Genomic DNA, 20749 nt, shown 5'->3' with positions numbered 1-20749 from the left:
CTTTGGATTAAGCCTAGCCTACTGTAAAGATGTCATCAGTAACGAATTTGACAACCTGTTGTTCAGCACCGCTTTAGTTTGGATTGCATGGACTTGCAGCGACCTCCTGTGTCCGATATCCCTGTCATGCGCAATACAACTTGCAAAGTGACCACAGCAGAGTGAGCAGACAGGAAAAGCCCAGATTTATGCTTCGTCGTACGAATATATGTAGCCGATCTACAAGCTCAGCAACGCTTCTCTCCGCGACGCTCCGTGAGCTTGCAGATCGGCAGATGGACGCGGGACACCGTCGTACGAAGCAGCACAGAAACAAGACAGCGCGCTGCCTGCTGTACTGTAGGGCCGCAATGGGACGCAGCCGACATTTATTTATTACACACAAATATACACAGTACGTAATAGCCGGCAACCGGGGATGTGTGTTAGCCTACAGCGATATGGATTATGCTGGAACTATTCGAGCTGCCTTAAAATGTACTTGAATATGTAGAAAGTCTCTGGATTTAACGGTCTTTTTGTTTTCCGAAGGAAGGAAGTTTGCTGAGGTTATAATAGGAAACCAGGCAGGCAAGGGAACAGGGAACGGTCGGTCGGGGGACTCCGGGGAGGGACGGGACTGCTGTGTTTTGGAAAGCGGACAAAGTGAGAGACAGAGAGAGAGGGAAGGATCTCTCTGATAAACCCAGGCTAAATAAATAAATCACAAACGCAGACAAGACATGGAGGAGCAGCAGTACTACGGCTCGGCGCTGGAGAAGAACGTCGCGGACCTGACGGTCATGGACGTGTACGACATCGCCGCGGTGGTGGGCCAGGAGTTCGAGCGGATCATCGACCAGTATGGCTGCGAGGCGCTGTCCAGGCTGATGCCCAAGGTGGTGCGCGTCCTGGAGATCCTGGAGGTGATGGTGAGCCGCAGCAGCATCAGCCCGCCGGAGACCGAGGAGCTGCGGCTGGAGCTGGACAGGCTGCGGCTGGAGAGGATGGACCGCATGGAGAAGGAGAAGAAACACAAGAAGGTGGTCTTAACTTAAACATTGTTAAAAGAAACTTAAAAAATGTATTGTTATAAAGAATATATATTTTGTTAAATAATAAAATACTACAATATTGTATTTAATTTATTTACATTATTTTATATTGTTTTCAAAAGTTTTTTCATGGAAGTTTAGTGGTCAGACTCAGACCACGGGTTAGAAGCCTATATTTTGACATTTTAGAATATATTAACAGGCCCATTGAAGTTAATTTATTAAGTTAATGTGTTAATGTGTGCTGGGCATATAGTGCCCCCCCAAATAATGCACCAGATACTGTCTACTGTAGTAGCCTATACCGGCTGTAGCACTATAAACTATTATTCCTTTATTTTGCTATAACCCTAACATAATCAAAGATACACCTGACATGGAAATGCAGTGACTTTTAGTTTATACCCTGGTTAATTCAAGTGGCCTTTCCGCCGCACTTGACTGATGTGAGGTGCTTTCACATTTAGCGAGTGACACTGTGTGTGTGTGTGTGTGTGTGTGTGTGTGTGTGTGCGTGTGCGCGTGCGCGCGCGCTTGTGTGCGTACGCGTGTGTGTGCGCGCGCGCATGGTTGGTGGCTCACCAGGGTTCTCGTGACAGTGACGATGCTAGAATGCACTGCTGGCTGTCATTGGTTGACTGATTAGTCTGTCCCGTGACGCCGGCTGGATGGATGGAGTTGTTGTGATTATGTACAGACAGTGGCAGTCTGGCAGATGACAGATGCCATTCAAAAAGTAGGCTTGCTTGCTACAGTTAATTTCAGGTTGCATTATAACAATAAAAAGGCCACAGACCCCTATTTGATACAATTAAAAAAGAAAACAAAAACAAATCTGGAACACCACTCTACACTGTTAATTAAGTGCTGTAGTAACCCTGTAGTAACTTGGAGGACTCCCTGTTGAAGACCCATGTAATAGATGATGAAAGTCATCTAAAGTCATGCATATGTTTTTCCAAGGCAAGCTGTGTGTGTGTGTGTGTGTGTGTGTGTGCGTGTGTGTGCGTGCGCGAGAGTTAGAGAGCGAGCACTCTTGTGTATCAACTGTGCAAATTGAAATAATGAAAATGATTACATTTTCATTGTGTGAAATGATTACATTTTCATTATTACAGCTTAGCATTACAGCTAATACACCACTATTAATGTTGTTGTTGATGAGGACAGTAGCGAAGTGTCCATTTTGGAAGTGTCATTTGATTCGACCACAGTCTGGAAGAGGCATTCCTTACCAAGGTGCTAAATACCAACGCGTTAAGGATGCCATTATACAAATGTAAACTGCTTGTGTTCATATTTGGAAGCCTCTGTAATGTCGATAAATTAGTTGTGACTCTGAGAGCCCTGCAGATTGCAGGAATGCCCAAGCCAAGAGCTAAGGCATTGGTCAAATTCTGTTCGGTGTCTGTGATAATTGGCAGTTGCCATATATATGGAGGAGGCGATGCTTCCTGTATCCTGAAACACTTTTTGAGTTCCCCAAGCCTGTGCATGTTTGTGTTCAAGAATTTCTTGTAAAATATGAACACAAATAAAGGTGTGTGTGTGTGTGTGTGTGTGTGTGTGTGTGTGTGTGTGTGTGTGTGTGTGTGTGTGTGTGTGTGTGTGTGTGTGTGTGTGTGTGTGTGTGTGTGTGTGTGTGTGTGTGTGTGTGTGTGTGTGTGTGTGTGTGTGTGTGTGTGTGTGTGTGTGTGTGTAGGAGTTGGAGCTAGTAGAAGACGTGTGGAGGGGAGAGGCTCAGGACCTGCTCTCTCAGATCGCTCAGCTCCAGGAGGAGAACAAGACTCTGCTCACTAGTATGTCCATCAAAGACCCCATGAGTGAAGAGGACCTCCAGAGGCATGAGGGTGGGACTGTGTGCACTGACCGCACGCATATGCACACTCACACACTAAGGCTGCACAATATTAGAAAAGATTAAGGGACATTTGGTCCTCACAAGTCAAGTGTACGCACACGTGCGCGCATGTGTGCTGAGCTGGTATAGCCTAAAAATTACGAGCTGGTAGCCTAAAAATTAGGCTACCAGCTCGTGCCCTCTCTGTCTCTCTCGTTCATGGATTGGCATATCTATGACATGCATGGATACGTGTGCATAAACACACTACTTCACACCTACTACAAAGAAAGCTGCCATAATACAGAAAGTGTCAATAATACATGCATATAATTGGTCCATTGTTGTGTGACCTGCTAAGTAGTATAGGTATGTGTGTAGACACTAGATTGTTAATGGTTAATGTGGTTAAACGCTAACGTGACATGGATGCGTTCCAGGTCTCAATGGGTTAAAAGCCAATGGGTAAGGACACACACACACACACACACACACACACACACACACACAGACACACACACACACACACACACACACTAAGGTTGGGCCATTGGACGTCCTGTACCTGCATGTATATGACATAAGTTTATTGCCCTGCCTGATGTATCGGCTACAACAGTCAGTCAGCTCGGCTGCTGAACGGAGCAGAGGAGAGCAGAGGAATAGCTTTTGCTTTTCTAGTAGTTGTCTATTCCAGGGGTTCTCAACCTTTTTGGCCGGGGACCCCCGGAAATGCTTTGGCAATGTCTCGGGACCCCCGCCCCGCCCCCTCCCGACCCCCAATATAAATTGACTGCTACAATAACCTTAACCCATTTTGGGCGGGAACCCCTTTTGGTGTTTTAAGCATTGTTATAATTTAGCTATTTAAAAATAGCAGATCTACAAGCTCATAGCGCGCCACCGAGTGGCGCGCTACGAGCTTGTAGCTCTGCTATTTTTGAAAAATCGTGAAAAAAAAAAATGAAAAAAAATATTTTTTTCTTTTTTTTAAATAATTTGGGGACCCCCTAAAATAATTTGGCGACCCCCCGAGGGGTCGCGACCCACGGGTTGAGAACCCCTGGTCTATTCATCAACTATAGTGTACTTTTGATGGTAGCATTTCTTTTATATGTTCAAAGACGAAAAAGAAAAGTGAAACTGCTTCTGCAAATCCTCGCTGTGCATTTTGCAAGCTCGATGATGAGTCTTGATGATGCAGCAACGCATGTCCCCGCCCCGGTCTCACAATAACACTTGATTTTGATTCACTTTTGCTGTCAAGTCTGGGTATTAAAACTTGTCGGCTCATGTTTATATTCACCAGTCAATCATTGCGATTTGAAATGTGAGTTCACTCGCTGCCGAAACTCGTTGCAAGTCCATTGCAAGCAGTGCGCACACACACATGCACGCTTGCACATGCGCGCACGCACGCACACGACACACACACACACACACACACAGACAAACACGGACAAACATGCACACAAAGGAAGCATTCTCTGTCCTGTGAGGAGAAGCCAAACGTGTCTGTGCATCATCAGTGGATGTGTCATGATGTCACAGAGGCGCTACAGTCCCCCTTAAACACTGTCTCACTGAGGCACAGCACAGCCAGGATAGACCCACGCCAGTCCCCAAACACACCTGCTGGCCGTGCACATGCACACGTGCATATACACATACATACACACGCACGCACACACACACAAACTAACAACAAGCGCACACAAGTTCTGTCTATGTTAGATGTCAGCTATGGAATCGAGCATTTCCCGTGAGTTAGTGTGTCGTGCACCATATATGGTGCCCAGGTCTCGTGACATCATTGTGAGATCATCAGGGATGGAGATGTGGATGTCATAGTAAATGCGACCTGCTGTCACAGATAAGCCCATATATGGAGATCCCTGATGTCATCACTATTGGCCAGCAACTATACATCTGACCTCAAACCCTTAGATCTCCATATATGGATATATTTCAGAACCTGTTCTGACATTCCATATGTTGATCCTTCCCCATCCATCCTTCCTCTTCGATGTCTCCCTTTTGACTTATACCTGTCCATTTAAATTTAAAACTCTAGACAGGCCTGCCCTAAAGTTATTAGTGCAGCCGCGCCCGGCAGCCGGTGAAAGCTAGAGTTCTCAACAGGCCCACCTGTCCATTCAAACTCTAGACAGCCTGCCCCAAAGTTATTAGTGCAGCCGCGCCCGGCAGCCGGCGAAAACTAGAGTTCTCAACAGACCCGAAAATTAAGGCCCGGCCCTACCTGGGCCCTCATCAAACCCTGTACACTCAACAGAATGTCCCCACTGACATTCCATATGTTGATCTGACCCCATCAAACCCTGTACACTCAAGACATGCTCATTATATGGGAAGTACAGAATTCATTCCATGTTGATCTGACCCCCCCATACCAAAGCGCCAGCGCTTGCCCAGCAGTCTGCCGTCAACAAGGCGGATGCGTGCACGTCTTACTGGTTAAAATAACTGTGTTAGGTATCTGATGACACTATATGGCGCAAAAATATTTCCTAAAGTATTAAAAAGAATCTGTCTGTCTGTCTGAGCATAACTTGGACACACAATAATTGCTTCATTATGACCAGGTGACATAGAGACACAGACTATTCACACAATTGGCCTCAGGTCTAAATGGGTTAAGAAAACTTGCAACTTGGTGAATTAAGGCAGTCAAAACGGCCTCCTTTGTACACATCCCTCCCTGTGACCACTTAGGATTCATAATATAAGTTATAAGCCTGTTCCTGTCCAATTGTTGTTTTAGTTGTTTCCTGTCTGGCCTTTCCAGGAATGTCGGAGAGGGAGAGACAGGTGATGAAGAAGCTGAAGGAAGTGGTGGACAAGCAGAGAGACGAGATCCGGGCCAAAGACCGCGAGCTTGCCCTGAAGAATGACGACATAGAAGCAGTGAGTGTTGCTACGTTTTGACGGTTAGCAATGATAAAAAACACACAGACAGGACTCAGAAGTCCTCCTCTGTGCTCGGTTTATTAGGCCGACCTGGGGATACAGTGCAAGCAACACTCACAAATACAGAACACAGTAACCTTATATATATTTAACTCATGTCATGTTATTTTTGCGTTCCACTTTCCTCCTGGAAGCAATCTTTGATGCTCCTATTCTAAACATGTGGTTCTGGTTAAGGTGCATCATACAGAGTTGCCTTAAATTGAACGACATGCAAAGTTTTCAAGAAAACCTACCAACAGCAATGACATCTTTCAACTGCACTGTAAAATTGATTGTTAGATTAAAGGGATGTTTCTCTTAAAAAACAACAAACAATCATTTGGGGTCATTTTATCAACTACCGTTGGGAGCACCCCGGACAGCTTTTAAGTTGCCTGATTCAGTAATTAGATTTTTGATATTAATTTGACCAGACACGCCCCCTTCCTATGCAAACCTCAAATCTTCTGAGAAAAAGAATACAATAGTATACGATAGAATTACCCAATTATTTTTTAAGTGAATTCTGAGCGCGTACAAAATGGAACCAAATGAACCTGTTCGGGGCCATTTGGTTCACACGCTCTGAGTTACAGGTCCATTTAGTTCCGTTTCCATTTGGTTCCGTTTGTGTCCCGTTTTGTGTGCTTCCTCAGAATCAAAATGACCACCACCACTCTTTGCCCATACAGCTCCAGCAGCAGCAGAGCCGTCTCATGAAGATAAACCACGACCTGCGTCATAAGATCTCGGTGGTGGACGCCCAGGGGAAGGCCCTCATCGAGCAGAAGGTGGAGCTGGAGGCCAGAGCGCAGGCACAGGGGCAGGAGGTCGGCGCCCTGCGCCAGGAAGTGGCACGCTTGCGGGAACGCCTCCAGGGAGACCCCACGCCGGCCCTGGACGGCGAGGAGCGCCCGCCCCACCCCCCCTCACCTGCACAGGTAACACGGGACACAGGAGGACAGGACACAGAGGGCCGTGACTGTGTGGGAAAATTTTTATTAAAGTCTTACTATTTAAGTTATTTTTTATATGATTTTTCACTGGAATATATTTTACTAAAATAAATAAATGTGATATGCGTGACCTTATCTAAATACTATTTTACGTTCTACGCAAGTGTCTGTCCCCAAAACTTGATTTATGCATGTCAGGCACTCAGAGGAAGTGCTTTGGAGCCTGAAATATTAAAAGTATTTAAATTTGTGTTTCTTGAGTGAATCCATACGTTTCTGACGACATCGTTGTTTCTTTCCAAAATGATTCCCAGCTCCCAGACCACGTTTTATTGGATTTGGGGCTTTTCGTCCAGGCAAGATCACTTCTGTTTTTGAAGATCTTATTATTGCAGTTTGAGCAGATGATTTACAGACCACGAGGTGACCACTAAGAATACAAAAACGGACTTTACGAACACGAACATGACTTTAGAGTCTTGATTAGAGAAAGATGTCCGTCCCGAACAGCTTTGTATTGCAGTCAGATCCTCACATGGGTAGGTCTTTATTCTTTAATAACCTACATTGATTGTTCAATGGATAAAAAAACCAATGTGACTTCCTCCCCAGCGTGGTAAAACTGCACTGATGGAGGTGGCTCAAGGGTCAGGATGGTCAGAGAGACACAGCTCGGGAGGGGATGACCTTGTCCCCTCGTCCCTCTCCCTCAGCCCTGCAGAGGGATGTGAGGATGAGGATGGTGATGAGGAAGCAGTGTTGCTATGGGTAATGGAGCGTTGCAATGGGCAATGCAGTGTGATGCCGTGGGAGCCAAATAGTGATCAACACAGGGTGGTGTGTTTTGACCGGCCTCTAACACTTTAATTTATATTTAGTTGTGCACCGCTGTGCACCAATCTGCAAGCTTGCGAGCTTGCAGATCGGCTATCTTTGGCACACGATACCAACGCACAACTGAGTATAAATCAGACTTAACTCTAGACATGCACCGATCCTAGAGAAGAACCATTTCACAGTTGGTGGCATGTCTAGTCTAGAGCACAAAGGTAAAATACCGTATGGCTAAACTAATGCGTATGTGTTTGAAATTTGTTCTACTAAACCCGGGAGGGAGGATGAAGGCAAAAGGGACTCGCAGAGAAATCTTGTTTGTATGTGCTTGCATTTACACTGGCCATGGACAGATTTGAAGTGGTGTGCTTGGCATGGCCGTGTCAAGAGCTTTGTACTGCTCTGCCAAGTGGGTGACACAATTTTGAATCATCGCTGTCATGACTAAATATAGATATCACTTTGATGACTCAACCTATAATAGCACACAAAAAGTCCCCTAACTTTATACTGACCGTGGAAAAAAAAACTAATACATTTGTAGCTGTGTGTGGTGGTGTAATGATTAATGCAGGAATTCAAGTTTATTGCCTGCTCTGTTTTTGAAGAGCCTTGACTTGTGCTGCTTGGTGCATTGTGGTGACTTTTTTTGGTTGCATGCTGTGAGTTGTTTGTACAAGGATTCGATCGACTTAGGATTGTGCTAAAAGTAGAAAAAGGTGTGAGGACCAACATGGCTTGGCTTGGAAGGAAGGGAGGAGGCAAGGGGCAACACATTTCAGAGGTATTGGAACAAGGCCGTACGTTAACGATCTTGACTCAGCGTCCGCCTTTATTTGCCACCAGGAGGCGATGTGCGATGAGGACATGCCTGCCGTGTTCCAATATTTTACAAAGGTATCCTTATTTCCTTCCCCTCCTTGCCTTCCTTCCGTCTCTTATGTTCCCTCTTCCTTGGAGGTGTTGTGATGTGTTTTGTTTCCTCCCCACCACCACCAGGAGGCGCTCTGCGAGGAGGAGATGGTGGGTTCTATGGACCCGAAGGACCCCAACCGGCCCCGCTTCACCTTACAGGAGCTCAGAGACGTCCTGCACGAGAGGAACGAGCTCAAAGCCAAGGTGTTCATGCTGCAGGAGGAGCTCACCTACTACAAAAGGTATTGCATACAAATGACATGCCCAAAATAGTAGGGGTTCTCCAGGTTGATGAGTGGTAATGGGGATGATGTTTGGTTGCAGCGAGGAGGCAGAGGATGAGATCGTCAGCCCGAGTCCTTCACCTTCCCCTGAGCTGAGGACTCGACGTTCCACCACCCAGCCGGAGTCTGGAATAAAACGCCTGTAGGTTAACACGCACGCACGCACGCACACACACACGCGCACGCACGCACACACACACCAGCGACTACTTTGTTTTCACTGACAGAAAAACTAAGCAGTGGAACTAAAAGACAAATGATTTTATGTTTGGTTGCACTCGGGCGTGCTCTAACTTTGTGTTTTTTTGTAAATGAATGCGTCACACAACAGCATCAGCGGTAGCAGAACCACAAGCTCAAAACGTGCCGCAAAGGGGCGCGGTTTGAGCTTGTTGATCGGCTACGTATGTTTTTATTTGAATCCTGAAAAGTAACAGTTCTGGACAGGTTTGAGTTTTCCACCCGACAGAGAAAGTATTAAAATAGAGTAAAGTAAATCAATAATAATAAAAGATACCAGTAATGTTGCCCTTCATAATGATCCAGGTAAACAAAGACATTGCAAGACATCCATGTGATGTGATGTAACAAAATAAAAAAGAGCAGTAGATTTCAGTTTCTTAAAGTTTGGAATAGAACCGGAGAGAGAAGAGGAGAGAATAGAAATAGATTTAATTACTTAAAAGACTTACCGGTATGCCTGAATTATACTTTGTCATATGACAGTGCAGCACAGTGGAAATAGCCGGTTTAGGCACAGTGGAAATAGCCGGTTTACTGAAGCTTGGCTATTTTTACCACGCAAGTTGTACGGATGGACATAGGCCTACACCTTTTTACAATATCCGCGTATAAGGACACGGCCAGAACAGGGATGCCAGGGAGGGTACATGTGGTTAATTTTTTAAGTTTGGCAGCCCTGCTCAATAGCCAAATGCATTACACAGGGCGAAGTCTTCTGACTTGCCAATTTCCAGGTCAATAATGAGGACAGCTAATTATGAGCAAATGACTAATGAATAGGGAGCTAATTTCAATTGCTTCTGTATGACTTAGAATGGGAGCCCTGTGACTGTGTTTTTCTCTTTTCCTTTTCGGGTATGTTCCTCTTTTTGCATGTGATCCGTGATCCCTAATTTATAGATAAGCCACTTCACCATGTAGCACCAACCCTTATGAATCAGGGCCTGTGTTGCTCTTAACCACAATGTTGTTATGTCGGAAAGAAACGATTGCTTAATTTATATAGTACGTCGTGACCTGCACCGGGGTTGCGTGTCGGAAATGGCCAATCTTCAAGCCCGGCTACTTCCGGCACACAACACCATCGCACAACGACATTTCATCCATTATCTCTGAAGGCCTATTCATAGTCCAGTTTTCGGTGAAGAGGTGACCACCGCTATCACCGAAAACTACAACATGACGTCACTGAGCTGCGGTGAAGAGAAAACCACCGCTCTCCCCAGCCCTTTCTCTGTTTTTACTCACCACCGAAACGGTGGTCACCGAGGCATTGTGATTGGTCTAGAAGCTGTTATGTTGTGCTGGTTATAGTATACTCTATAATAGTTGCAATAGACAGCTCAGCTCGCAAAACCACGGACTCCACGGAGGCTCGGAGCATAGCCGGGCAGCACTGGCCTCCTGGCCGTGACGAGTGTGTGTGTGTCGGGGGACGGAGGAACGGGGACTCGGGGAGGCGGGGTTCGCAGTATAGCCAGCACAACGCAAGTAGCTACCCCGTTCCCCCGCTTCCCCGTTCATCTGTCCCCGTTGAATAGGCCTATCTCACAGCCCGCTTTCCACGCCCACTTCCGGTAAATAGTGGTGTCATTTAACATTAGCATTTACACGTTTTTTTCTCTGGAGAATCTAAGTACATTTTCTAATGTAAAAATGTGACAGACCAATATTATTATGAAGCAAACAAGATGGTAAATCAGCTCGAACAGATAGAACAAACCTTACCTTGAGAAAACAAAAGTTGTATACTTCTTAAATTACCTCTGTTAACATGTAGCGTCTATGGAGTGACGTCACGCTATCACCACTAACCCCGAAAGGGGGCGTATTAAGGGGGCGGGGAAATTCTGTGAGATAGGCTTATTTGAGGAAGTGTTGGCCATGGAGGGTAGGAGATATGAGCACGGTACTAGACTATGAGGAAGTGTTGGCCATGGAGGGTAGGAGATATGAGCACGGTACTAGACTATGAGGAAGTGTTGGCCATGGAGGGTAGAAGATATGAGCACGGTACTAGACTATGAGCACCTTCATCAAAACCACCATTGGTGAAGAGGTGACCCCCGAAGCGGTGGTCTCTTCACCGAAAAATAAACCATGAATACTAGGCCTTTAGGACGTCTTTTTTCCAACGGCGCTCGTTGCCAAGAACGTCTTTTGAGGTCTTTTTATATATTTATTTATTGATTCAGAATGGTCTCGCCGATATCCACCGTCTAGCAGCGCCCCTGTCGCTAGATAACGCTCAGCTCGCCTGTGGTCTTTCAATGAAATGATTCCCTGCCATCCGCCCGCCGCCATTACAATTGGGATCTTAAGACGATTTTTTTCTTGGATCTGCTATTTTTAATAGCCGACGCAAAAAATCTAAAAGGACACGGATGCCTTCCTGGATTTAATCGGGCATACGGCATGACTTTGATAATTCCTTTTCTGTGACAGTTGTACGTGAACTCCTCTGTTCAATTGTGGTTGACTGTGGTCCCTTTCTACATGTCTGTCCCTGTGTGTGTGTGTGTGTGTATGTGTGTGTACGTACTGTGTGTATGTGTGTGTACGTACTGTATGTTTGTGTCTATACATGTGTCGTGTGTAACAGGATCTTCACAACTATCATGCCGATGGTGGTGGCTGGTTTGATTCCAGATGACCCCACATTACAGCCAATCAGTCGCCTCTCTTTTGTATGATCCCCATCTGTCAGTGTTGCCAGATGGGAAATGTCGAATTATCGTACCGGAGGCTTGTATCGATTGTATCATATATTTGAAAGAAAACTATCGTACACACAGCCAAAAAACAAAAATAAATCACACCCGTGTGAACTGAGTGGTGTAAGGTCTTATATAGACTGATCAGCTGTGGTCTGACGTAATGTCTGACGTAATGAAATCACACCCGTGTGAACTGGGTGACCATAGCAACCATGCTCATTTTTTAGTGGTGTAAACCACTCCTACAACTGGCTTTTGTGTGCAGAAAAAAATGAGCATGGTTGCTATGTTCAAAATAATTTCTGACGTAATTAAATCACACCCGGGTGAACTGGATGACCGTAGCAACCATGGTCATTTTCTCTGCACAAAAAAAGCCAGTTGTGAAATCACATCCGGGTGTGATTTCATTACGTCAGACATTACGTCAGACCACAGCTGATCATGCTATATAAAACCTTACACCACTCAGTTCACACGGGTGTGATTTTTTTGTTACGAACAGACACGGGTACATTTTTGAGTGGTATAAACCACTCCTACAACTGGCTTTGTTAGTCTGTCTGTCTGTCTGTGCTCAAAAAATGAGCACGGTTGCTATGGTCACCCAGTTCACACAGGTGCGATTTCATTACATCAGACATTACGTCAGACCACAGCTGATCAGTCTATATAAGACCTTACACCACTCAGTTCACACGGGTGTGATTTCTTTTTGTACGAACAGACACGGGTACAAAGCCAGTTGTTGGAGTGGTTTACACCACTCAAAAATCACACATATAAATATGTAATTTCACCAAAAAAAAAAAAAAAAGTATTTAGTAGAAACAACCGTTTATGCTACATGGAAGCAGGCAACTTCCTGTACCAGAAGCCTGAAACTGGACTGGAAAGATGCGGCCGGTGTTTTTAATGCCTCTATAAGTTCAGATCTAGGCTCAGATTTACTGATATACTGACTTATTTTAGCACTTTTTGTTATATGGAAAAATTATCGTTCATTTCAGCATTTTGGGAATTATTGATCGTACAGGGGGCATGATCGTACAAATACGATAATTATCGTACATCTGGCAACACTGCCATCTGTTTGGCTCGTCTGTCGTCTCGTTAGCTAACACCTGTCACTCCCCTGCATGCGTTGACCGTTTGAGTCCTGTGTAGTATTCTGATTGGCTGATTTGTGGGGCTCTCTGAATCGTGGTCCAATGGCAAGATCGGTAGAATCGGCCAGTCAGAATAGAGACATGTAGCTCCTCCTTCCCGTCACGTGTCTTCTGTTCCCTTCACTGACCAGAATTAACTCATTTTCATCATTTTATTCTGTGCTGTAAAATCAGAGAAGTAGAAACGTGTTTTTTAAGAGATGGAAGTAGATGCAAGGGTAGAAATATATTTGTCCTATTGCATTGATCTGTTAACATAGGATAAATGACATGCTTGTACGCGCTGAAATTGTGTTTTTTTGTCTATGACTTAATGACATTAATTTCGCATAATCATTTAAAATGTTTTATTCGTCAATCACCTGTGCCTTATGATTGATTGCCAGATACTAAAGCACTAAAGGCCGATTTATACTTAAGACTGTGTCGCTCACCAAAAATAGCCAATCTACCAGATCGGCTATTTCCGGTGCATGACACCACCGCATGACACGGCTTGCAAATTAAGCATTATCGTCCAAAACTGTTACTTTGCACTGCAGGATTCATATTCAACGATAGCAAAAGTAGCAGATCTACAACCTCGAAACGCATCGCTTGTGGATCTGCTACTTTTGTTGCTTTTGTGTGACGCTGTAGTACGACCAAGTAGGGCATAAATGTACGTAAAAAGAAAAACACAAAAAGTTCAAATATGGAGATAAGAGGTTTCTGACCATCAGCCACGATACAATATGTGTCCTCTCTCTCCTTCTCTCCACTCAGGTTTAGTTTCTTCTCACGGGACAAGCAGAGGAACGCCCAGCGGGGACCGGGCGACGTGCCGTTTGTTGACAGCTTGGGCCTGTGGGCGGGAAAGGAGGACGTGTACACGGAACAGGCACAGGAGGCTTTGCAGCACATGTAGTAGTCGCTCGCTGGACAGCACTTTTTGACGAGGTTTCTCCCAAAAAAACATGCCAAACTTTTAACACTTTACGTCCGTCACTTAAATGGCGTTCTTGTGGTCAAACCTGTGAGTATAGCCACCGCCCCTCACTGCACATCAATCCACCCTATAGGGACTCATAGTGCTGAAACATTGCCTGCTTCAAAAAAGGAATGGACTGACAGAACGACGAGAAGTACAGCGATGTGAGCACACTGTAGCACGTTGAGTTGACACTCCAGTTTAGGAAAGGAAATTATGGGGCACTCGGGGTGGGGGAACAACAGGGGTAAAGTTCCTGCACACTGTCGCGGAGACTAGGGGTTCGAATCCTACAGTGCTAGTTCTTCTCAAAGTGGGGTCCGGGGACCCGTACGGGTCATTGAGGCAGTTCCAGGGAGATCCCCAGCTAAAGTATTGAAAGTAATAGGAACCAAACGGTCCCTTACAGGTCTGTATCTCTGAGAGTGGACGAATGGAACCAAATTTGGTTCCATTTGTACACTCTAAGAATTCTGGGGTCTGTGTCTGATGTATACCAAACTGAAGCTTGTTGAAATTCAAAAGGTTGAGAATCACAGACTCCAGTGCATCCGTAGCCAAGCATCTGTCTGAACACAACAGGCTCTATGCACACAGAATAACTCTTCCTACTTCCTTCAGGTGTAGCCGATGATACTAATGAAGCCAGGCTCTGTTCCATTCTAGTCAAACAGAGTCAGGGTGCTGCTATTGTGCATGTTGAATTGATTCACTGGAAACACTCTGCTACACCAGTGGGTCTCAGAGTGTCCTTGAGTGGCTTCCAAATGGGGTTGTACAGGTCTGGATATTAACAATTTCCAATTTAGTCATTTAGCAGATGCTCTTAATCCAGAGCGATTTACAGTAAGCAAGGACAACACAAGTTGTTGGCGAAATTGTACCGATGTGTAACTCTGGGCAAATGGAACCAAAGGGACCTGCAATTTGTACATTCAGCCTACATCATTAACTTATTAACACCTGTGAAGGAAGTAAGGAAGAGGACCAATTCATTTTTAATAGAGGGTATGCAAATCGAGTGGCAAAGTGAGTACCGAAGTGAGTTTAACATCGTTTAACGTTGTTTAATGCAATCAGATAGGACTTATGGACTGTCAAGGCCAGAAAGTAGGTTTTTTTGCCACTCAGTAGGCATTCCCGCATAACTTCCAGATATGATGATGTCACACGCATAGCCTCTATATGCCTGCTGTGCATAGAGCCTATAGAGCGTCGCAGTCCCGCCTCCTACCCTGGACCAGGAAATGAAACCCAATGCATTATTCTCATAGACATTTCTTAAAGTATTTATTTAAAGACGGTTACGCCGCGGACAAAGCCAACTCGAGTCGTGACAACTCATGACCACACAAACAATATTTTGGACCAAACAAATAATTAGAAAGAAGAAAAAAACGGCAGGTTACAACACTTTTTTTGTTGTTTTTCTTCTTTGTAATTATTTGTTTGGTCCAAAATATTGTTTGTGTTGTCATGAGTTGTCACGACTCGAGTTGGCTTTGTCCGCGGCGTAACCGTCTTTAAATAAATACTTTAAGAAATGTCTATGAGAATAATGCATTGGGTTTAATTTCCTGGTCCAGGGTAGGAGGCGGGACTGCGACGCTCTATTGACAAAACATCTAAAATGGGGGTAAAGGATAAAAAGAGAAAAAACTGAAATGAATTAAAGGTTCCAAAAGTGTACCTACAGTATAATCAGACGTAAGAGAACATAATACTTGAAAGAGTAATGGCACATTGAAACTCTAAACGAATTAGGAAAGGCAAGATAATTGCATGCACGTGCACGTTTAAAAGGATCATGTTTGATTGAGGTACTCCGCAGAGGGTATACTAGACTGTTGGATGGAAAAAAGGAAAGTTGCAGTTAGAAATGATAGAATGAAGATTGAAGACAAAGTTCATGAGAATGTATGTCCAGCAATAACTACTACGTTTTTAGAGAAATATATTGAGTTTACTTTTTTTTTATATAAATTTGACAGGCACCAACTGTAACGTTGAAGGCATAGACACAAACGTAAGTTGTCATCCCCAACCCTTTCATAACCGCACAAAGGGTTCTGATCCAAAGTTATTTGCATTCAGAAACTTTCTGGCCAATACATTTTCCTTTGGCAGTTTTGTGTTAGGACTATGAGCAAACAGCTTATACATGTTTTTATCATTAATTATGACATAATATAATGCTTTATTCTTTTTACACGGTTAAACATAAACCTTGTTGTTACGATCTTTTCATTTTCAAAATGACAACACTTGTGTCCTATTGATCTTTCTCCTGTTTCCCAAGTCACCAGCAATTTGCAAATAATTTAAATTATGCAGCTCTACAAATGACAGAATACACATTTACCATGTGTTTTTAACCCGAGGCTGTATGGGATTCGGATCAGATGAAAACAGCACGCTATTATACAAGGTTGTGCAATGTGGTCACATGACAGTTGTCAGATTGTGTTATGGCATAATGTATTACATTGAGAAGCCTACTGGATATTATGACAGTGTCATAAGATATAGGCTGACCTCATGAATGACTGTAGAAATACAGAGTTTGTAAAAGTGAAGAGCAAGGGTGTAATGGGTGTTACGAGTTTATTTAAATGCTTATACCATTGCTGTCTGGAAGAAACCGCCTAATTTACATCTGTGTGTTGAACCAATGGAAAGTATTAAAAAGCGCTTTGACAAAAAACTCCTAACTCCATTTAAGCTGGATGTTTTTTGTTTTTTTCCCCTGAAAAATGAACATTTTGGAGTTAGGTGGTTTCTTCAGACAGCAGAGATATTGATGCTGTTTTGTGCTTCCTGGGCATTGTGTGCCTTCTCACTTACTATTGGCTGTTGTGTGTGAGACATAATGGCCTGGCCAGTAAAGGCAGTGGTTCCCAAACGGCGTGCCGAGGCACACGGGTGTGCCTTGGGGTTTTGTGACAAGCACACACATTGCTATTGCAAAGTAATTCATTATTTTCATTAATTACTACATCAGTACACAGCACACACATTTCCCAATAGAGAGGCCCATTTCAATCTGGGCATGTCGTTATAGCTGAAAAGTTTAAATCTGAATTATTATTAATATTATTACATTACATTTGTTTTACAATTGTTTTCAAAATAGCGAAAATAGCCCACCAAAAATAAAAATAAATGTAAAAAGTGTGAAATAGGGCTTAAGCAATATTTAAACATTTTATTTGGCTTTAGTGAAATACAAAATAACTGTTTACAGAGTGGTGAGAGTGATAAGACGTTAGAGAGGCTATTGCAGGTGTTTCATAAGGAATTGTTATGTACAAACAAAAAAACAAACATCAAAGAATAAAGCAAACCGCTGCTGCTGCTCAGAAATAAATGTTAATGTGCAAACTAGTCCTCGGGACGATCGCACGCCGGTCACAACTTTGTACTTGTTTGCACGTTAAAATGTACTCGGAGCAGCAGCTATTTCATTGTTCTTCTTTTATTCTGTGGTGAATACAGGTGTGCCTTGAAATGTTTGCTTGCCTATTGGTGTGGCTTGGGCACAAAACGTTTGAAAACCACTGCAGTATAATAGCTTGTGGCATATCGGGGTGCATTTTATCGGCAGCTGTTGTTTATGCTGAGCTGATGAGGTGACATAGATGAATGTAAAAATGCCAACAGGACAGACATAGGAAATGCCAACAAAGACTGTCCCGTTATTTCAGTGTCAATGAAACGGCAACGCTAAAGGAGGTTGCCAGCTTTAGGATGACATGACAAATAACCACATATTTGTCTCATTGAAGGCTATCAAGAGAGCAGTAACACAATTTCATTCACAGAATTCCAGCTTATTGAAAGATGGTGCCATTTGTGGGTGAGAGTCAGATGAATAATGTGATGAAAATCAGTATATTAAGCATAATAAAGGGACATGTAATGTAGAACTTTATTGCTGCAATCTGCTACTTCCGGGACCTGCAGTACAAACTGGTCTAAATGCATGAGAGACCCACTTCTACTCCACTACATCTCACAGGCAAATATTGTACTTTTACTCCACTAGATTTATTTGAAGATTTTAGTTACTAGTTACTTTGCAGATTTAGATTATTATTATATTACAAAACATACATTATAACCACTTCAGCAGTATAGCAGATCTATCGCAACGCATTGTGAGCTTGTAGATCTGCCATTTTCAGTATATTTTTATACATTTGAAAACTTGAAATGAGACATTCTGCATAGCGGGTACTTTCTACATTTTGATGCCAATACTTTTGTACTTATACTCAAGTACATTTTTGAATTCTGGACTTTTACGAGTTGTAACGGAGTAGTTCTATATTGCAGTATTGATACTTCTACTTAAGTAAAACATTTGAGTACTTAGACCAAATTTCAAGTAAACGCTGTGCCAAGGTGCAATCCCTATTCCCTGCTCGACCCTGGCTGGGAGATACAGCATTGTGCTTATTCGCTTCAGGCAGTACCACTTGTCAGCCAATAGGTGTCCTACCAGGCACGAGGGTCTAGATCAGGTTCCAGGTGGTCCCCAGCTAAATGGAGAGAGTTGGTAACCAAATGGACCCTTATAGATAGTTAAATCATTGTTAAACATTGGCATTACTTCATTTACAATAAGTCTACACAATTAGAGAATGTATAATTGTTATTTTGATCAATGTTTGCCAACAGCATGGAATTGTTGACAACAAAATATTCTTCAGTTTTGAGTCTGAGAGGCTAAATCTCATCAAATGGTGGTCCATGGCTCAAATGCTGAATAAATAATGGACCTTGATATGAAAATCACTGGTCTAGATGTCTCAATGGAAGAGTAGGGAGACCACTGCAGAGGTTTATCTCGTATTAACCAGTAGTGGAAAAAGTGTCAATACTGCAATATAGAAATACTCTAGCTGTCTGTCTAGCTAAATTAAATTAAAAATGTACTTGAGTAAAAAAGTACAAAAGTATTGGCATCAAGAACTCAGCTCGGTGAGCTTGTAAATCGGCCATTTTCAAATGGCCGAAATGTATATAGGGCTGAAGTGGTTATTGTATGTAATAATAATCACAATCTACAAAGTAACTAGTAACTAAAGTTTTCAAATAAATGTAGTGGAGTTCAAGTTTGGATCCGAGATGTAGTGGATGGAAGTAAAAGTTGGGGGCACGGTGGCACAGTCGGTAGTGCTGTTGCCTCACAGCTAGAAGGTCCTGGGTTCGATTCCCGCCTGGGACGCTGTGGGCGTGTCCTCTCCTCCGCGTCATCAGTGCCCATACCATGTTCTCCCCGTGTCCCCTAGGGTAGGTACCCTCACAAAAAACATGCAGTAATCCTGGTCTCTAAACTGCCTCCCCCTGGCCAGCCGGGGCGCCTGATGGAGGGGAAAGGAACTGGTTGGAATAACGTGTTCCTTCCACGCGCTACGTCCAACCAGGGAAACTTGGAGCAACTTGGACACTCATACATGAAGGAAGCATGAGTTCAAGTCCGTTGCTCTCCCCAGGTTGGCGGAGGGTGTGTAGAGCCCAGGGGTGAAATATGGGTTACAAACTCGTGGGATAAAAATTATAAGTTAAAACAAGAAGTAAAAGTACTGGAAATACTCCAGTAAAGTACAAATAAGTACAGCACATAAGTAAATGTACTTAGTTACTTTCCACCACTGATTAACATACTCTTACCATACACAATCGGTTAGAAGACTGTTAAATTCATTGAAATAAGTTCCGGATTGCAGCTGTTAAGTTTTATTTTAGGATAGGCAATGTGGAACTAGATAGATCAGAATAACAAAGCCCATTCCCTCAATTCCCATATTCATGTGATATCCCCCACCACCACCTGGCTTATACGTAGGTCCATAAGAATCTTTCATGAGCCGAAATTAAATTACTATTGAAAAGGTATAAGGAATGCATTGATTGTTTTTATTAAGACAGCTTGTTGCCTTTTATTAAAACACGTCTGCTCAATAATAAAATGTCAACACGTTTCCCAGCTGTTTTTCAGTTTCTCAAAATATCTTTCATGAAATTCACTTGAAATCATTTATATTTTCTTCAAAGACTAAAAATCTACTGCTGCTCTTCCCAGACTGGATCCCCACTTGTCCAGGAGAGCTTTGGGCAGCCATTACTTGTAAATCAGGGTCTACATTTCTCAATAGTAGGGAAACGGACCACCTCCAACCAAGTAATTCGCCTGATGAAGACCTTGTAGGTCAAAACGTTGCAATTGTTGCTTAATAAAGTAAGTCTCGGAGCTCTAGAAACTAGTGTGCTGATGTTTTGTCTCCTCTTTGATGTTTGCCATGATGCCTGACATCCAGCACCTGGCCTATAGGCAGTGGCGTGCACAGATAGACACTAGGGGGTGCTAGAGCACCCCCTGCCCTTTTGGCAATGTGCCCTTTTGAAAAAAGCAGACCTACAAGCTCGTAGCGCGCCACCTGTAGATCTGCTATTTTTCAATAGCTAAAGCATAACATAATGCAACCACCAAAAGGGGTTCCCGCCCAAAATGGGTTAAGGCAACCGGCCGGTTCCACGCGCTGCACAAGGTGCCCTTTTTTAACTTGAGCACCTGCCCCTCTAAATGTCTGTGCACGCCACTGCCTATAGGCTTTGAGATGTGCACACAATCTTCTCTGTGAACAGAAACAGACAAGACCCATTATTGTCTCCACCAGGCCGAAGGCATGGGGAGAGAGTATGTTTTGCACTCTGTGTGTGTGTGTGTGTGTGCGTGTGCATGTGTGTGCGTCTGTGTACAACTAATCTCCGGCACCGTTAACCCGGTCGATGTCAAATTTTGCACACACAC

At 43.7% G+C, this 20749-nt stretch overlaps 1 protein-coding gene across 7 annotated transcripts; it reads left to right on the top strand.

Annotated features, from left to right (window-relative positions):
• Positions 1 to 325: 325 nt before the first annotated feature.
• Positions 326 to 14989, top strand: rilpl1 (Rab interacting lysosomal protein-like 1; the record flags this gene model as incomplete). Of its 7 annotated transcripts, XM_079524396.1 has the most annotated exons (10): positions 326 to 1022; positions 2737 to 2884; positions 5681 to 5799; positions 6537 to 6785; positions 7413 to 7568; positions 8481 to 8531; positions 8634 to 8791; positions 8874 to 8975; positions 11679 to 11763; positions 13728 to 13865. In XM_079524396.1, exons 1-10 carry the CDS (start codon positions 723 to 725, stop codon positions 13731 to 13733), a joined length of 1374 nt encoding a protein of 457 aa, XP_079380522.1. In that variant the 5' UTR covers positions 326 to 722. The 7 variants fall into 7 exon arrangements, with proteins under 7 accessions (XP_079380522.1, XP_079380519.1, XP_079380521.1 ...); XM_079524393.1 differs by lacking the exon at positions 11679 to 11763 and having other exon boundaries at positions 13728 to 14989; XM_079524395.1 differs by lacking the exon at positions 13728 to 13865 and having other exon boundaries at positions 11679 to 11769.
• Positions 14990 to 20749: the final 5760 nt, after the last annotated feature.

Source organism: Electrona antarctica, assembly GCF_951216825.1.
Source record: "Electrona antarctica genome assembly, chromosome: 16".
Classification (NCBI taxonomy): domain Eukaryota; kingdom Metazoa; phylum Chordata; class Actinopteri; order Myctophiformes; family Myctophidae; genus Electrona; species Electrona antarctica.
Note: the sequence above shows the minus strand (reverse complement) of the source record. Positions and strands in the feature narration are given on the sequence as shown.